The sequence below is a fragment of the Dipodomys spectabilis genome, unplaced genomic scaffold (genome assembly GCF_019054845.1).
Source record: "Dipodomys spectabilis isolate Male_0828 unplaced genomic scaffold, ASM1905484v1 ptg000229l, whole genome shotgun sequence".
Classification (NCBI taxonomy): Eukaryota; Metazoa; Chordata; class Mammalia; order Rodentia; family Heteromyidae; genus Dipodomys; species Dipodomys spectabilis.
The window spans coordinates 1,095,295-1,114,039 of record NW_024870906.1 but is presented as its reverse complement, the minus strand read 5'-3'; the positions used below and the strand labels follow the sequence as shown (position 1 = coordinate 1,114,039).

The following is an 18,745-nucleotide window of genomic DNA, read 5'->3' as shown; positions in this document are numbered from 1 at the left end:
GAAGGCACAACTCCATTTCCATTTTCTGGTGTTTAATTAGAGGTAAGAGTCTTAGACTTTCCTGCCCAGGCTGCCTTTGAACTGTGATCTTCAGATCTCAGCTTTCTGGGATTATAGGCTTCTTCTTCTTCTTTTTGGTTGGTCTGGGCCTGTGTGCTGTCCCTCAGCTCTTCAGCTCAAGGCTACAGTCTATCAATTGAGCCACAGTGCCACTTCTGGTTTTATGTGAGTGAACAATCCTGATCATCAGCAGGCTATTTGAAAAAAGCCAGAACTTGTCTTCCAACATGATTCTCTGAATCAGGAGATACAGTAGGTTATTGTTACTAAGTAATTGTAAACACTTTATCTGATAGCTCAGCTTAAGTTTTTTAAAATTTGAACCATTTTTTCATAGATTTCGTTTTTGAATGACACTTTTCAGTGTTTTCAAAGTTGTAATTGTGTGAAGATGAAATTGTAAACATGACTATAATTTCTCCTTTTGCTGAGGCCTTAGTGCTAACTAAAGAAGTTCACAGGTATAGTGTTTTTATCTAATTGCTTCTATTTTTCTCAAACTGATCCTAAAAGAATCAAATCATCAGTATATTTAAGGCTTGAAAGAAGAGCTCCTATTCTAGGATCAGCCATTGTTGATAGAGCCATGGGGGCACAGCTGGGTCGTCCTGAATGTGGACTTAATTGCTAGCAAAATTTCTCAATGATTTCAGTCTTAAGAGTATGTCATAGGGGTCAAATGGAGCTATTGTATTTATGAAAGAACCGTCCCAAAGGTGCCGGGCACCAGTGGCTCACACCTGCCATCCTAGCTACTCAGGAGCTGAGATCTGAGAATCGCAATTCAAAGCCAGCCTGGGCAGGAAAGTCCATGAGACTCTTATCGCCACTTAACCATCAGAAAACCGGAAGTGGTGCTGTAGCTCAAGTGGTAGAGCTCTCACCTTGAGCTAAAGAGCTGAGGAACAGTGCCCAGGTCCCAAGTTGAAGCCCCACGGCCGACAAAAGAAAAAAAAAGAAAAAGACAAGACTCTTCCCAAAGAGACAGACACCTAAAAAGGAAAAGGATATGAAACATCATTTAACAGCAGACTGGAAATTGTTCCTCTACAATGGATAGAGAAAGAGTGTTGACTTTTAGATCAATTTCTTTGTGTCATTAGTTTTAATTTTTTGTTCTCTTAATCAGTTTGATTCTGTATTCATTAATATATAATAGTAAATTAGTAATATCATTGATCCACTGTTTTGCTATTGAATGAAGCTTACATTAGCTTTTTTCTCTTCATCTGAGCTATATTCTGTGAAATCTTTAAATACACAAAGTAGAATATAATTACATATAAGATAAAGCTAAGTCACTCTATTTTTAGTTTGTTGAGATTGAATTTCTTATTTGATTTCTTTGGAATGTTTCTCAACAGTTGTTCCAAATCTTTTTTTTTTTTTCCATTTTAGAACAAAATCCAGTCTCATAGCAGAGGAGAATATAATGTTTACAGTACCTTCCAGAGCCATGAACCAGAGTTTGACTACTTGAAAAGTTTAGAAATAGAAGAGAAGATCAACAAAATTAGGTGGTTGCCCCAGAAAAATGCTGCTCAGTTTTTATTGTCTACCAATGGTAAGTCAGTCTTTTTCCTTTGTTCTCTATGTGTGCGTGTTCTATAATGGATATGTCCTTGAGCAGTCTCTGTGAAGAGAAAAGACCAGGAAACTCCTTTCTACACAGAATGTAGATCAAAATAAACTCACCTTGCTCGTCTGTTTATTGTGCATGGCTCTGCCGTAGAGGCTTCATCATGCTTCTTTGACAGCCGTCAGACGCTTCAGCACTGCAGAGGCTCGGTGTGGACCAGAAGCTGCTGTGTATTCCAGTGTCTAGGTCAAGGGCCAGATTCCATGTACTTTTTACCTGTAAACAGAATTAAAAGTGCCTCCAAAATACATTTGGTACCTGAATTCCAACAAAATACTTAACAGTATTGTAGAATACATTGTCAGTTTTTGTCTTTGTTGTGAAAATGAATTGTAAACAAAACAATGAGAGATTGTGTTCTTATATGTGTACAAAGTAGGTCCAAGCTGGGTGCTGGTGGCTCATGCCTATAATCCTATCTACACAGGAGGCTGAGGATCATGGTTCAAAGCCAGCACAGGCAGGACAGTCCTTGAGACTCTTACCTCCTATTAACCACCAGAAAACAAAGTGGAGCTGTGGCTCAAAGTGGTAGAGCATTACCTTTGAGTGAAAGAGCATGGGGCCAGCACCAGGCCAACAAGGAAGAGGCCGAGATCTAAGGATTGTAGTTTGAAGCCAGTCTGGACTGGCAGGGCAGTCTGTAAGACTCTTACGTAATAATCTACTCCAAATAAGCTAGAAGTGGAGCTGTGACTCAAGTGGAGCCTTGATCAAAGAAGCTAAGGGATAACACCTAGGACCTGAGTTCAAGTCCTAGGACTAGCACACATGCAAAAAAAAAAAAAAAAAGTAGGGTCCAGTGTGGAAGGTTGAAACCATTATGCACATTGTATAAACTGGTTGTCACTGGACAACTTTGTCATTGGCTCAGATGGTGATTTCAGAAAAATAAATTAAGGGTTGGGAAGGTGGCTCAGTGGTAGAGTGCTTGCCTTGCATGCAAGAGGCCCTGAGTTCAATTCCTCAACACCACATAAGCAGAAAAGGCTGGAAGTGGGGCTGTGGCTCAAGTGGTAGAGTGCTAGCCTTGAGCTGAATAGCTGAGGGACAGTGCCCAGGCCCAGAGTTCAGGCCCCATGATGGGCACCAAAAAAGGGCGGGGGGGGGGGGGTGGATAAGTTACTAAAGGTAATTTTGCTCTGTTTTTGAACAGTGATCTACCAGGCGAACAAACATTGTTCTAAATGAGTCAATAAACATTGCTAAGTTCTGGGAGTTGTTTTGCAGTTCTTTTTTTATTATTACTGTGAAAATACTGTACAGAGGGGTTACAATTATATGGACAAGGTAATGGGTACATTTCTTAGCAAGCATTGTTGCCTCGTCCTTTGTTTACCCTTCCCATCTCCCCCCCCCCCCCCCCCCCCCCCCCGTTTTGCAATTCTTTTATAAAATGGCATTATGTGCTGTGCAGCTTGTTTTTGTGATTCCTGTTTTTGTTTATAAAAAATGATTAAGATATCATGCTTTCATATAAAATGTGCTTTTTTTTTTTTTTTTTTTTTTTTTGGTCTGGTCGTGGGGCCTGAATTCTGGGTCTGGGCACTGTCCCCCAGCTCTTCAGCTCAAGGCTAGCGCTCTACCACTTTAGCCACAGCGCCACTTCCGGCTTTTTTCTTCTTGCTTATGTGGTGCTGAGGAATCCAACCCAGGGCCTCATGCATGCAAGGCAAGCGCTCTAACACTGAGCTACCTTCCCAGCCCCTGTTTTTTTTTTTTTATAACACTAAATAAAAATCATACTTAAGTCCCCCATAGTGATAATTCCAAATAAGGGATGGGTATTCATTCCTACAGAGAATTTACAGACAAAAATAAGTACAGTAAGAGCCTCAGGGACAGACGCTCTACAAAGTACTTGACTACCATTGAGAAGCAGTTGAGTCAGAGAAGCTTAGGGCACTTGAGGACTAAAGGTTATAAGTTTGGAGTGAAACACTTGGGACAAATGTGCCATGGTTGCAAAATATGTTGGCATTAGAGGAAACCAGGTGAAGGGTACATACAAATATTGTGCTGTCTTTGCAACTTTAAGCTTAAAACAGATTCTAAAATAAAAGTTAACTCTTAGGAAGATACTATTTTATACACCTTTAAACATGGGCATTTTGTGTCTTGAAGGAATTGAGGCATGTGCTTTCAGTCAATACTTTTCATATCCTATTCCAGACTTAGTAAGCACTAGCCCATGATGGGGAAGGAGAGACCAGTGAAGGTATCCAGGGCTAGGAGGGAATCTGACAGGACCAGCAAGCAAGGGAACCAGGGGAACCGTGTCCTGCTATTTGGTTCTAAACATTAGGCAGTGTGGAATTCACCTAGTTAGAAATATGTGTTCATACACATGAATAATTGCTTTCCTGCAGCTTCTGTTATTTTTCAAGGATAGAGATCTTGGAATATATTTAAGTAATGTTAATGTTATACACCAGTAATTTCTGTGCTGTATTTGTATGTATTTTACTCACAATATAATGGTATTTGTTTATTAAGTTAGTCAAGGTAGGTTTTTGTTTTGTTGTATTGTGTTTGTTTTTGGTCGGTTGTGGGGGCTAAACTTCAGGCCTAGGCGCTGTCACTCAGCTCTTCAGCTCAAGGCTAGCGCTCTACCACTTGAGCCGCAGTGCCACTCGCAGGCTTTTTTCTGCTTATGTGGTGCTGAAGAATGAAACCCAGGGCCTCATGATGTGAGGCAAGCACTCTACCACTGAGCCACCTTCCTAGTCCCCAAAGTGTAAAGTTTTAAATGAAATATGAAATGCTATATTTTTAAATGTCCTAATAAAATTGTTTTTCTACCAGTCTTACCTTTTGAAATCTTCATTCTTTCCCCAGATAAAACAATAAAATTATGGAAAATCAGTGAAAGGGACAAAAGACCAGAAGGGTATAACTTGAAAGAAGAAGATGGAAGGTATAGAGACCCCACTACAGTTACTACACTACGAGTAAGTGCTTGGAAAAAGATTCTTACACTGGTTTATACTATTCTGGATAGGATCTTGGGTAAGACTTAAATAGGAACGATTAGTTAGGCCCTAGGCCTCCAACAGTTTTGTGATGGTGTAAGACAATGAAAATGCCCATTTAAACATAGAAGCTGAACTACATGGAGGTTTTAGATGGCCATAGAATAAGCACTCTAACACAACTATTTTATGCTGTATTTGCTATTGCAAAATTAATTTTCTTTGGAGATCAAAAAAGTAGAAATGGACCAAAGCTGATAGCTTAAAAACACCAAGAATTGGGTGCTATGTTGTAAATACTAATCATTTTGCATAGTTTTCAAGAAGTACAAATTGTAATAACATTGCTACCAGTAAGAGGAGATAAATTTTCCTAATTGTTTCTCTTCCTGTTCCAATAAAGGGTCAGTTTTGTTGCTTCTTAGAACTGAGTCTAAAATATACTATTTTATGCTGTCTCAAAAACTATACTGATGATGTGTTCTGAACTGTTAACCTTTTATATATTCTCTTTTCTATGTGCTATTAACAGGTGCCAGTCTTCAGGCCCATGGATCTAATGGTTGAGGCCAGTCCACGAAGAATATTTGCCAATGCTCATACATACCACATCAATTCAATTTCTATTAATAGTGATTATGAAACTTATTTATCTGCAGATGATTTGCGAATAAATCTTTGGCATCTGGAAATTACAGACAGAAGTTTTAGTATCCACTTGATTTCATTTGTGCTTATGCTACTTTGTTACAGTTTTTGCTAAAGAAAATACTGTGCTTATTGGACTCAGATTTATTTTAATTTTTTTGTATTTATAAACAAATTTCTCTTTTGGTTGGTTGTGGGGCTTGAACCTGGGTGTCATCCCTCAACTCTTTTGCTCAAAGCTAGCACTCTGCCCCCATTGAGCCACAGCATCACTTCTGGTTTCCTGGTAGTTAACTGGAGATAAGTACTCGTGGGCTTTCCTGCCTGTGCTGGCTTTGAACCATGATCCTCAGATCTCAGCCTTCTGAGTAGCTAGGATTACAGGTATGAGCCCCTAGCACCTGGCAGAAATTTCACTTCTTTATAATGAGTGTTTTGGGCAATCAGAAATATTCCCATTGAGGTTAGAAAATAAGTGCATGGACAGCCCCCAAGCCCAGAGTTCAAGCCCCGTGACCGACAAAAAAGAAAGAAAAGAAAAATAAGTGCATACAAGGTATAAAGTATAATAGTAGAATAATATCAGTAGAAATTGTTCATCCTGCACCCTTTTCTGAAGTACCAGGATTGTGCTAGAACCTTGTACAGGCTAGGCAAGTATTCTACCACATAAACCATGCCCCCAGCCTTCCAAATCATACTTCTATTTATAGTCTTCCCTATATTTTTCTATACACACACAAGTGTATAAGCAAAAAGAAAAAAAGCTGGGAGTGGCGCTGTGGCTCAAGTAGTAGAGCGCTAGCCTTGAGCTGAAGAGCTGAGGGACAGTGCCCAGGCCCAGAGTTCAGGCCCCATGACCGGACCCCCAAAAAAAAAAATCTTGATAAATGGTAGCAGCTATTACTACTACTTAAAATGTATTTTCCAAATAGTCATTTCAAGATTAACAAAATTTATCAGAATTCATACTTTAATGTTGACAAAGTATCAGTGTTTTCTATGGCTTCTGGGATTTGCTTGTTTTCCTTTTTGGTTTTAGTTTTATTTTGGTTTGGCTTTTTGAGACTGTCTTACTAAGTAGCCAGTATTGGCATTGAGCTTATGATCCTCTTGCTTTCACATCTCCCAAATGCTGAGATTACAGGGACATGCCACTATGCCTGGTTGCCTTCTAGGATTGGTTGCATAATTAGAAAGGCCCCCACAGTCTTAATTTTTCCCATTTTTGTCTTCTAAAAATCTACTTGGTTGTTTTTAGCATTAAAATTATGATACCTTTTAGACCTGTGGATGAATTTTAGTTTTAGAATTGTAGGATTATACTGGCCTTTTTCCCAGTGGAGTTCCTTAATAAAATGCTGTCCAGATATTGTAGATATCAAGCCTGCCAATATGGAAGAGCTCACAGAGGTGATTACGGCAGCAGAATTCCATCCAAACAGCTGTAACACGTTCGTATACAGCAGCAGTAAAGGAACTATTCGGTTATGTGACATGAGGGCATCCGCCCTCTGTGACAGGCACTCTAAATGTAAGTTCCATGCATCTTTATAACTGCATTATTTTATTTGTCTGAAACTAGCCTGTTCCTTTGGGGTTTTTTTCTCCATTCCCTTTTCCCCCTTTCCATTTTGAGCTTTCTAGGAAGATTTATTCTGAGAAGTTGCTTTTATAAATTAAAGATAGAAAAATACTAGCTTCAAAACGTTAAGAAGTTGTAATATTCTTGTTTTCTGCCACAAGTACTTGTAAATTCCGGTACATTGCTACTAAAAAGATAGCCTGGCGTGAGTTTGTGGGAAAGAATGGTATGTTTGTCAGGGCGATGGTTGGCCATCTACCTTACTGGTAGATGGCAGATTAGCCTGGTGCACTTAATTCTCCTAAAGTAGCTGTATAACTAAAAAGTGCGTTGTATACCCTGCATCTTCAATTTAATAGTCAGACATTTTCTTAAACTTTGAGGGAATTAAATTTTTAGAGTTGGAAATACTTTCCTGGTTTTTATTAGCCTATAATTTTATTTCTCTTAGGAGATTTGTAAATGGTCCTGTTTAAAATTAGAGATGGGCGCTGGTGGCGCACGCCTATAATCCTAGCTATTCAGGAGGCTGAGATCTGAGGATCACGGTTCAAAGCCAGCTTGGGCAGGAAAGTCTGAGACTCTTATCTCCAATAAACCACTAGAAAACCGGAAGTGGCCCTGTGGCTCAAGCAGTAGAGTGCTCGCCTTGAGCTGAAGAGCGTAGGGACAGCGCCCAGGCCCAGAGTTCAAGCCCCACAACCGACCCCCCCCCCCCCCCAAAAAAAAAAGGAAATTAGAAATGGTGCTTGTGGCTCATGCTTGTGATCCTAATCATTCCAGAGGCTGAAACTTGAGAACTGTTGTTCAGAGCTTTGGGCAGATAAATCCATTTAGCCAGCACTTTTAGCTCAAGTGGTAGAGTGTTGGCTGTGAGTAAAAAAGCCAAATGAGGTATAAGACTGCAAATTGCAAATTAAACCCCAGTATTGGTGCGTGCGTGTGTGCACACACAAATATATTACCTTCTTTTTGCTTATTTTTAGTGTTTGAAGAACCAGAAGATCCCAGTAACAGGTCATTTTTTTCTGAAATCATCTCCTCTATTTCTGATGTAAAATTTAGCCATAGTGGTCGCTATATGATGACTAGAGACTATTTGTCGGTCAAAATTTGGGACTTAAATATGGAAAACCGGCCTGTGGAGACATACCAGGTATTTGCATGCTTTTTTCTTTGAAGTGGTTATGTAGAAAATGGTTTGTAATGGTACCGATACCAACTCAGTGTTTGATAGAACTTGAATTAATTCAATTATGCTTAAAATGGACATTTAAAATTATGTTAGCGCCAGGGATATTATGGTGCACTCAGGAATATCGTGTCTGAGGCTACACTAACTGCATAATAAGACACTCAAAACAGAAAGGGAGGGCCTACTGTTGTCTGCTATTGCTTGTGTTGGTTCTCTTCATTAAAAAGAAAAGTTAATTCACACACGCCATTGCAAGTAAACACTTGAACTTCCTTTGTAATTTAGCTGTACTGATGATGGAATATATCGTGCTGCTCAGAGGACTTTTTTAAATAGCAGACTTATTTTCTAGTTCATACTTAGGTGAGTAAATATAGAACTATAATTCATGAAAGAGATTTTCATTCACTTTCATCATTGTTTAAGTAATGGTACAAATCAAATTTTTAGCCCACACCTATGTCAGGCATAATAGAAAAATCGTGATTTATGGCCAACTCCAAGCAAAAACCACAGACTCTATTCGAAAAAAACTGAAGCAGAAGGAGTGGATGGGTGGCTAAAATGGTAGTGTATGTGCAAGCGCAAGTTCCTGAGTTCAAAGCCTACTAAAACAAAACAACAAAACAATTTGCCAGGAGTTGATGAGCTGAAAAGAAAGTGATGGCTGGGCACTGGTGGCTCACGCCTGTAATCCTAGCTGCTCAGGAGGCTGAGATCTGAGGATCACAGTTCAGAGCCAGCCCAGGCTGGAAAGTTCATGAGACTCTTATCTAATTAACTACCAGAAAACTAGAAGTGGCACTGTGGCTCAAGTGGTAGAATGCCCACCTTGAACTAAAGAGCTCAAGGACAGTGCCCAGGCCCAGTGTTTAAGCCCCACAACCAACCTTCTCCCCCTCCCCCCCCGCAAAAAAAAAAAGTAGTAGTAGTAATGATAATGGACACTGCTATAATGCTCTTTTGTTAGTCTCTTATCTGCCTAAATGTTTCAGTCAAGTTTTGTTTTGGTCCAGTCGTGGGCCTGAACTCTGGGCCTGGGTGCTGTCCCTCAGCTCAAGGCTAGTGCTCTACCATTTGAGCCATAGCACCACTTCCAACTTTTTCTGTTTATGTGGTGCTGAGGAATCGAACCCAGGGCCTCATGCATGAGAGGCAAGCACTCTACCACTGAGCTACCTTCCCCTCTGGCCTTTTTGTTTTTTTGTTTTTTTTTTGGGGGGGGGGGGGTCCGGTCATGGGGCCTGAACTCTGGGCCTGGGCGCTGTCCCTCAGCTTTTCAGCTCAAGGCTAGGGTTCTACCACTTGAGCCACAGCGCCACTTCTGGCTTTTTTTTCTTTTTGCTTATGTGGTACTGGGGAATCGAACCCAGGGTCTCAGGCATGCAAGGGAAGCGCTCTACCACTGAACCACCTTCCCAGCCCCTGTTTCAGTCAAGTTTATCTCAGAGTATTTATGTTCTGTCTAGGATGGGATTTATAATTCCTATACCCTAGGAAAATGTGCTTTTCTAAAAATGATTTTTTTTGGGGGGGGGGGGTCCGGTCATAGGGCCTGAACTCTGGGCCTGGGCACTGTCCCTCAGCTCAAGGCTAGCACTCTACCACTTGAGCCACAGCGCCACTTACGGCTTTTTTCTTTTTGCTTATGTGGTGCTGAGGAATCGAACCCAGGGGCCTCACGCATACAAGGCAAGCACTCTACCACTGAGCCACCTTCCCAGCCCCTAAAAATGATTTGTGTATTGGTAAAAGTCTATAACACCTTTATTTTGTTAAAATAAGATTTAATATGAAAAGTATGTGTGTGTGTGTGTGTGTGTGTGTGTGTGTGTGTGTGTGTGTGTGTGTGTGTGTATGGACGTTTTTTAATATATGAGGATTTGTTAGTAGCATCATTTTCCAGTTGTAGGTGGCTTGATCTTACACTGATTCTGTCTTATCTCCCCAGGTACATGAATACCTCAGAAGTAAGCTTTGCTCGCTGTATGAGAATGACTGCATATTTGACAAGTTTGAATGTTGTTGGAATGGCTCAGACAGGTAATGTCATCTTAATCCTCTTCAAATGCGAGTTTTATTAGAGAAAGGGGATTGGTAGATGCCTTCTCCATTATGATTGCAGCATTATGTAAAACCATGGCAAGTTTTAGAGTGACATAAATTATAAGCTAAACTTAACATCACTTTTCTCTAAGGATTCCATGAAGTAAGTTTACTAATCCAAAATGTAGCATTGCAATGATAACACATGAAAAATTAAGCACTGAAAGTCTTTAAGTATTGGTAATTTATTGTTACATTAATACTTTACCTAGGGCTGGAAAGGTGGCTCAGTGGTAGAGTGCTTGCCTTGCATGCATGAGGCCCTGGGCTCAATTTCTTGTCACCACATAAGCAGAAAAAGCTGGAAGTGGCTCTGTGGCTGAAATGGTAGAGTGCCAGCCTTGGAACTGAAGAGCTAAGGGGCAGCACTTAGGCCCAGAGTTCAGGCCCCACGACCAACTAAAAAAAAAAAACAAAAAACTTTACCTAGAGATATTACCTCATAGAGGCAACAGTTTATATCATTTTAGCAATATCACAGGGCATTATTTTTATCTCCAGTTTTGCCACAGTGTAATTCTTTTCACTATTTTATCAAGTAAGTCTTTTTCATATGAGCATCAAAAAAATTAGTAAGTCTTGCTTTGAATGTTATAATTGTCAGTAATTTTTGGTGTTGGTCGTGGTGTTTGAACTGTGGGCCTGGGTCTGACCCTGAGCTCTTCAGCTCAAGGTCAGCGCTCTGCCACTTGAGTCACAGCACCACTTCTGGTTTTCTGATGGATAATTGGAGATAAGAATCTCATGGACTTTCCTGCCTGTGCTGGCTTTGAACTGCAGTCCTCAGAACTCATCCTCCTGAGTTGCTAGGATTACAGGTGTGAGCCACTGGCACCTGGCTTGTCAGTAAATTTTTTTTACTGCTTGATTATGGGTTTTTGTTTGTTTGTTTGTTTGTTTGGTCCAGTTGTGGGGCCTGAACTCTGGGCCTGGGCGCTGTCCCTCAGCTCTTCAGCTCAAGGCTAGCGCTCTACCACTTGAGCCACAGCGCCACTTCCGGCTTTTTTCTTTTTGCTTATGTGGTGCTGAGGAATCGAACCCAGGGCCTCAGGCATGCAAGGCAAGCGCTCTACCACTGAGCCACCTTCCCAGCCCATTGATAATGTTTTAAATTAAGAGAAAACAACTTTGAAATCATTTAAATATTCACAGTTAGAAGTTCTTTACTCAGTAGTAGTTTTATCTTAGAAGCTTGGTATGATTCTTGTGTCATTACATTAGGTGTTGTAGGGCATGTTACTAGAACTTTTTGTAACTAGGATTGTCTGATTTTAACATGAAGCCCAGTAACAGGCTGGCCATGCTAACACAGAGTCCTGTGGGCAACAATGAGAAAGCCTTGCCTTTGAACGATACTGAACCTGACACGAAAGAAGCAGAGAGAGGAAATTAAATAGATTTGGAGAAAAGACATTATATAATTGGCTGTAGTTCAGGACTATCACTACCACCTTCTTGTTTAAAATAGTTTGAAGTGGGAATTGTTTCCCTTACATGGAAAAGGTTTTATTGAAATAATTTCAAACTTGAAAATTTGGTAACATAGCAGAAGAAGTCATTTAGCTTTTACCCAGATTCCCTTGTGCAATTTGCTATATTACTGGCTCTTTGTTACTTATTTTACTTTATATACTTTTTTTGTTTTGTTTTGGTCCAGTTGTGGGGCTTGACCTCAGGGCCTGGGCACTGTCCCTGTGCTTTTTTGCACTCTATCACTTTGATCCACAGCTCTACTTCCAGTTTTCTGATGGTAAATTGGAGATGAATCTCACAGAGACTCTCCTGCCTGGGCTATCTCCAAACTGCCATCCTCAGGTCCTCAGCCTCCTGAGCTAGGATTACAGGCATGAGCCACCTGCGCCCAGCTATTTTATACTATCTACATAAGGAATTTTCTTTTATGATTGTTGTATAGCTTTTATGCTAAACAGCTCTTTTGTATGTATGTGTGTGCCATTCTTAGAGCTTGAACTCAAGGCCTGGGCACTGTCCCTAATCTTTTTCATTAGAGGTTAGTGCTCTACCACTAGAGCCACAGCTCCACTTCCAGTGTTTTGGTAATTACTTGGGAGATCACCATTGCTAGGCAATGGTGGCTCACACCTGTAATTCTAGTTATTCAGGAGGCTGAGATCTGAGAATTGTGGTTCACAGCCAGCCCAGGCAGAAAAGTTCCCACGAAACTCTTGTTTCAAATTAACCACTAAAAAACCAAAAGTGACACTGTATCTCAAAGTTGGTAGAGCATTAGCCTTGAGCAAAAGAGCTCAGGCAGGGACAGTGCCCAGGCCTTGAGTTCAATCCCCACAACTGACGTGTGTCCCGTGACACCCCCCCCCCCCCCAAAAAAAAAAAAAAAATCAAACAAGCCTGGCACCAGTGGTTCATACCTATAATCCTAGCCACTCAGGAGGTTGAGATCTGAGGACCATGGTTCAAAGCCAGCCTAGGCAGGAAAATCCGTGAGACTCTTACCTCTGTTTAATCACAGAAAAAGCTGGAAGTGACGCTGTGGCTCAAGTTGTAGAGTGCCATGCTAGGCTTGAACAAAAGGAGCTCAGGGACAGTACCCAGTCCCAGAAGTTCAAGCCTTGGGGGTTAGGGGGTGGAATCACATGAACTTAGCTGGTTTTTCCTTGGGATTAGAGTTCACACCATACATTTTTGTCAAGAATGCTACAGAAATGCTTAATAATAACTTAAAAATTATAGGCAGAAACACAAGTGTTCTTCATTGGTTAAAAACTAACAAATTCCTATAATGAGGGAATGTCAACTTGATTTACATTAAGTCCTTTTAAAAGGAATTGATTCCGTTGGCTTCAGTGTCATGTACTAAGCTGAATTTGATTTTGATCATTGGGAGAATGGACATCACTGAAGATAATATCCTAGGTTTTCTAACCCTTGTTACATTAGTGATTTAACCTTGTGGAAATGTGGTGGTATTGTAGTGGTACCAGTCTAGCTGTAGGGCTGTCCCAGGCTTTAGAAGTGCTGCCTGTGAGGACACTTGGTGGTGGTGAGCTAGTAGGGCTGACAGGGAGCTGTGTGCAGTGGGAAATGCCTGTCTGGAATCCCAGCTATAAGATAGGTTCTGGCTTCCTGCTGGGGTAGTCACCTGCTTACCTAAAGCCTATTTATAGCTGGAACCACAGACAGTAGTTAGTATCCCACCTCCCACACAGCTTAGAATGGCAGTGTGTGCCCTCTCGCCACCCTAACAGTTGAGAAGGGGCTCTCAAACTCTTTTTTTTCAAGGGTTGCCTTAAACTGTGGCTCCTCTCCCCCTACTTTCAGTCTCAAAATATATACAGCAAAGATACTGGAGTGAGCCAATGGGGCCAGCTGAACTGATATTGGAATTGTTTGCGTAGAAAGTTTTAGTGGTAACACCCTGATGATACATAAAACTAGATACACATGCCTAGAATCTCTAATATAATAAAATTTTAGTCAGCATCCAATTTTTTTTTTTTTTTTGGGGTCCGGTCGTGGGGTCTGAACTCTGGGCCTGGGCGCTGTCCCTCAGCTCTTCAGCTCAAGGCTAGTGCTCTACTATTTGAGCCACAGCGCCACTTCCGGCTTTTTCCTTTTTGCTTATGTGGTGCTGAGGAATTGAACCCAGGGCCTCAGGCATGCAAGGCAAGCACTCTACCACTGAGCCACCTTCCCAGCCCCCTCAGCATCCAAATTTTTATGGTGGTTTCATAAATGCTTTTCTACAACTGGCTTTTTTGAATCTGGACACAAACAATGTTCACTGTATTTGATATTTTTCTTACATTGATTTAAACTTAGAGTTTCCCATTTCCTCCCTCACCCCTTCAATTTATTTAGTTTATTTATAATAGTTGAAGAAACTGAATATTTTTTGTTTTGAACTTTTCCCAGCTTCTCTATTTTACTTGTTATATTCCTATGCTATTTAAAATGTTCCAGTATTCTATTAGGCAGGAGGAAGAAGTTCAGAAAGTCTCTTATTGAGACCATGGTTAATTACAGTCTAACAAGTACTTTAAAATTGTGAAGAGAGTGGGTTTGTAATAATCTTACCACAAAAAAGTGAAGTAATATACATGTTAAATAGTTTGATTTAACCATTCCACGATGTGGACATATGTCAAAGCATTGTTGCATTTTATATGTTTAATAAAAATTCATTCATTCATAAAAAAAAGTTTTAGTGGTATAAGCAGAATGATTTTCAATTATTATTGTGAACAGAATTAGTAAAAGCATTTGTAAAATAGGGTTAGCTGAGGCGAGGCGTAGTGGCACAGGCCTATAATCTTAACACTATATAGGTCAAGGCAGGAAGATTTCAAGTTCAAGACATCTTGGATTACATAGATCCGGCCTCCATGAGTAGTTGTTGTTTTTGGTGGGTTTTCTTTTTCTTTTTTGGCAGGGGAGGGGACTCTGGTTATCTGGAACAAGTTAGAAAGTTCATAAATTACGTTAAAAAGCACTGGTTTCTTGAGAACAGCATGTGAGGGAGATGACAATGTGTGAATCCTTCAGAGGGCTGTACTTCAAGATGCGGCTAACCCAGTAGATGACAGGGTCTGTAGTTGCAAGGGAGTTAAGAACGTTGAATGAGGATGTGTCTGCTTTGGAAGAGTTTTTAGAGTCACACCAGAAGCAGGTTTAATGTATTCAAGTGGAAGTGTTGATTACATGTCCGTGTTCGCTGTGGGGTGTAGGTCCAGGGTCAAAGTAGAACCACAGTCTCTTGGCGTGTCTGACCGGGTGCTCTACTCTTACAGTGTCGTCATGACTGGGTCCTACAATAATTTCTTCAGAATGTTCGACAGGAACACAAAGCGAGATATAACCCTAGAAGCGTCACGAGAGAACAATAAGCCTCGCACAGTTTTGAAGCCACGCAAAGTCTGTGCAAGCGGCAAGCGAAAGAAAGATGAAATAAGTGTTGACAGCCTAGACTTCAACAAGAAAATCCTTCATACAGCCTGGCACCCCAAGGAAAATATCATTGCTGTAGCTACTACAAACAATCTGTATATATTTCAAGACAAAGTGAATTAGGGTTGGCATTCCTAGCAGAAGAGCCCGCATCCTGCTTAGTTGAGATAGCTGAGTCTAGCATTCGTACCTGTAAGAGAAGGGTCCATTGTGGCACCCTTCCCAGTGTTTGACAGTGTGCCATTCGACAACACTCATAGCTGCATGGAGAGAGTGCCACTCACCACCGGGGCTTCTCCATGTCTGCTAGCCATTTAGGTAAGGGTAGGGCACTTTTAATTTAAATGACTTCTTGCACCATCTTGCCTAATGGACTAGACTATTGGACTGTATCAACATTGATTTACTCCACTTTTTATGCCTTCCATTGTGATGACGTCAAACACAGTGAAAGCCTTCAGTCATGCTATGGGATTTAATTGTGTATCCTCATTACTGTATCATTTGTGGGGTACACCCCTTCCCCTTTTTTAAATTAAAACAGCTCATTCTTACTGTGGCTTGTAGCATTCCTCCTCTCTGGCCTCCTGGACTCTCCCCCTTCATCTCCTACCTAGCCCCTTCCACCTGGTCTCGGTGGTGGTATATTAAAAAACAAGAAAAAGAATGAAAGCACACAAAAGGAGTCAGCTTGGGGTCTGTGGTAAAGGGGGTACATGTTGCGAACAAATGTTTTAATAACAGTTGGCTGTAATCACTCCTTGCCATGTCTGGCGCTGAAAATAAGGAAAAAAAAACTACTACTGAATAAAAGTGACAAAGAACGGAGTATCTGGTTTTCTTTTTCTTTTGAATCTACCTCCTTAAGCCAAAATCTTGTGTCATACCCTTGGGTGAAGTGAATTGCAATGAGTTTCTGTTGTTTTATTGGTGTTTCTGTTCATTATTTTTAACAAGTGTTCTTTTCATGGAGGAGTAGTCCTGGTTCTATGTGAACATGTTTCAAATATATATTAGTATTAAAGATTTCACTATCTCTAAATGCTACTAGAGGTTTTTAAATGTAGATATTAGTGTATTAGATACATTGTATCTATACTTCACTATCTGTTAATGAAATTGTTGTAAATGAGAACCACATTTTTAAAGACTTTATAGTGCTTAATTTCATTTTTGTCTTCCCTGAATACTATTAAGTCAAAGGACTTTAAGATGTTTTAACAAAACTTTTTTGTTACTCAGTCATATCCTAGAGTGGAAAACCTAACATGAAGAGATATCATGGATAGAATTGACACTACATTTCTTTATGGTATTTTTCTGCTGTCCAGTCAGAATGAAATGTACTTTGCCATAGGTATTTTTTCCCAAAGCTATATTAAAAAGAAACTTTAAAAGGTACAGTGTTCAAAAGTGCTTAATGGACTCCCCACTGCTGTATCAGAGAAAAATGTAGTAATCTATGACTATACTTTCTCACGTGGCGACACCTTACCCAAAGATGAAGACAGCCCTATTTTAATAGATGGGGCGTACTTTGTCAGCCCCGCAGGAAGCTTTTGTGGAGAACGAAATGGACTTTATTTTTGAAAGATGAGTTGAGCAGACATTTATATTATTAGAGAATGGGTATAACGGTCTAGAATTTAGAGGATGGAGTGCTTATATTTCCACTGCCTGTTCTTCAGTCATGAAAATTTTTTGGTGAAATAATTCCATCATAACTATCCCGCTACACTTATAAAAATATATGTCTTGTAAGTTAACATTTTTAGTACACAGGAGAATTTTTATGTAATAAAATTACTGTATCTTTTGGACTTTTGTATTTAAACACATTGATTATGTCTAATAATTCTCGGTGGCACTTATACTAATTTATTTGGAGATCATGGTGCATCCTTACTTTGTGTTATTTATTCCTAACACTTGAGGTGCAAAATCCCCTTCCCACAGGAGTGTGGGTGACGCTCTGATTTCTGATTGGGCAACTTAGCAAAAGATCATTTGGGGAGGTGGCTTGAGTGTGTGTTTGGATTCCACCTCTGGGACACACTTTTTGGTTCATGAGTAGCTGTGATGACTAGTCCCTGACACAAAGGGTTAGTTTTATATAATTTAAGAGATAAACATATTGCTAAAATTAAAATGCCTCTCAAGGAATGCTATTATAAATCACTGTATCATGATCTCAAGTATTTTTTACTTTCTTTGGTGTAGCAAACTATAAGCCCAGCCACTCATTTTATATGATCATGGTTAATTTTTTATTAATAAAAATAATAGAATAAACTTAGTCTTGTCAAGTTGCTTGTATTTCCTGTTCTTTTGCCGCAGATACACAGTTCTCCCCTCTAGCCTTTTTCAAAAGATGATGATAGAAAAATACTCTGTTATTCTTTTGATCTGTACTCAGTGGCTGGGCGATAAGAATACCTTATTAATCTATAAATGCATGTTTTATATGATTACTGGATGTATATTAAGATGTGTAGCTATTAGTCTCTTGGAATTAAAAAAATACATGCACTCTTCAAAATTATTTTTTAAATGTGACAGTTCTGTAGTTAGAGAAAGTCTTAAAACTAGAATCAGCAACACAGGATCTTAGTGTGCCAGTGTGTTGTGTGATCTAGAAACCCTTGCATATGTGGAAACAGTACTGATCAGAGCATTTTCAGTGAAATCCAAACCACTTTCTTCTTGGGAATTTTATTTCAGTCATTCTCTACCACCCAGAAATTCAATTGGAATTAGTAATGTGCACTTGAGAAAGACTAAAACCAAGCCCTCTCCCCTGTACTTCCTGCCAAAAAAACAAAATACAGTGTATTCTAGGCTGGCACATATGTTCTTAGTTTCAGTAGCACCTGGAAAATGGAGTCTTAAGGACTTTTCTGCCCCTACAGGCTTCCAGCCCCAGTCCTCAGATCTCAGCCTCCTGAGTAGCTAGATTACAGCAGGTGTGCGCTGCCAGCACCAACTGTGAAGTTTGTTGCTTTTTTCTTGTTTTTTTTTTCAAACACCACTCTCCCTAAAAACATCTTGGAAACTGACCAGACTTCATTTTATAAATTAAGTCCAAACAGACTGCACCTCTGTATTAGATGTGATTCTAGTCTTGGAGGTTTTTTACATGGTGGCATTAGACTGTGACCTTTGTTAAAATTAAGAAACATGGCTGGGTGCTGGGAGCTCACCCCTGTAATCTCAGCTGAGATCTAAGGATCGTGATTCAAGGCCAGCCTGGGCAGGAAAGTCTGTGAGACTTATCTCCACCAGAAGTGGTGCCGTGGCTCTAGTAGTGGAGCACTAGCCTTGAGCTGAAGAACTGAGGGACAGCGCCCAGGCCCAGAGTTCAAGCCCCATGACAAAATTAAGAAACATCATCCTTTGTGCAGGCCCAGAGTAACAGAATTCCTACATTCCCCACCAAACAGAAGGCACTAATAAGTTTTACTGGAATTCCAGAAGGAATTTGGCACTGAATTGGAATAGAGAGGAAAGGTCCTATTTGCCCTTTTAAAAAAATGTTCTGCTAATAACAGGTTGTTCGGGGGGCTTCCCACTAGAGGGTGTGTTGAGCAGCATTAAGTATCTTGGGAATACAGGCA

General features: G+C 40.3%; 1 protein-coding gene across 1 annotated transcript in view; it reads left to right on the top strand.

Moving 5' to 3' along the window:
• Ppp2r2a (protein phosphatase 2 regulatory subunit Balpha) overlaps positions 1–16,576 on the top strand; it is a 53,153-nt gene extending 36,577 nt beyond the window's left edge. The window contains exons 4-10 of the mRNA XM_042697806.1: positions 1,459–1,624; positions 4,538–4,650; positions 5,204–5,381; positions 6,689–6,853; positions 7,891–8,060; positions 10,051–10,142; positions 14,975–16,576. Of these exons, the coding sequence (XP_042553740.1) occupies positions 1,459–1,624; positions 4,538–4,650; positions 5,204–5,381; positions 6,689–6,853; positions 7,891–8,060; positions 10,051–10,142; positions 14,975–15,254 (1,164 nt within the window). The 3' untranslated portion in view covers positions 15,255–16,576. The remainder of the gene's footprint in view (positions 1–1,458; positions 1,625–4,537; positions 4,651–5,203; positions 5,382–6,688; positions 6,854–7,890; positions 8,061–10,050; positions 10,143–14,974) is intronic.
• Positions 16,577–18,745: the final 2,169 nt, after the last annotated feature.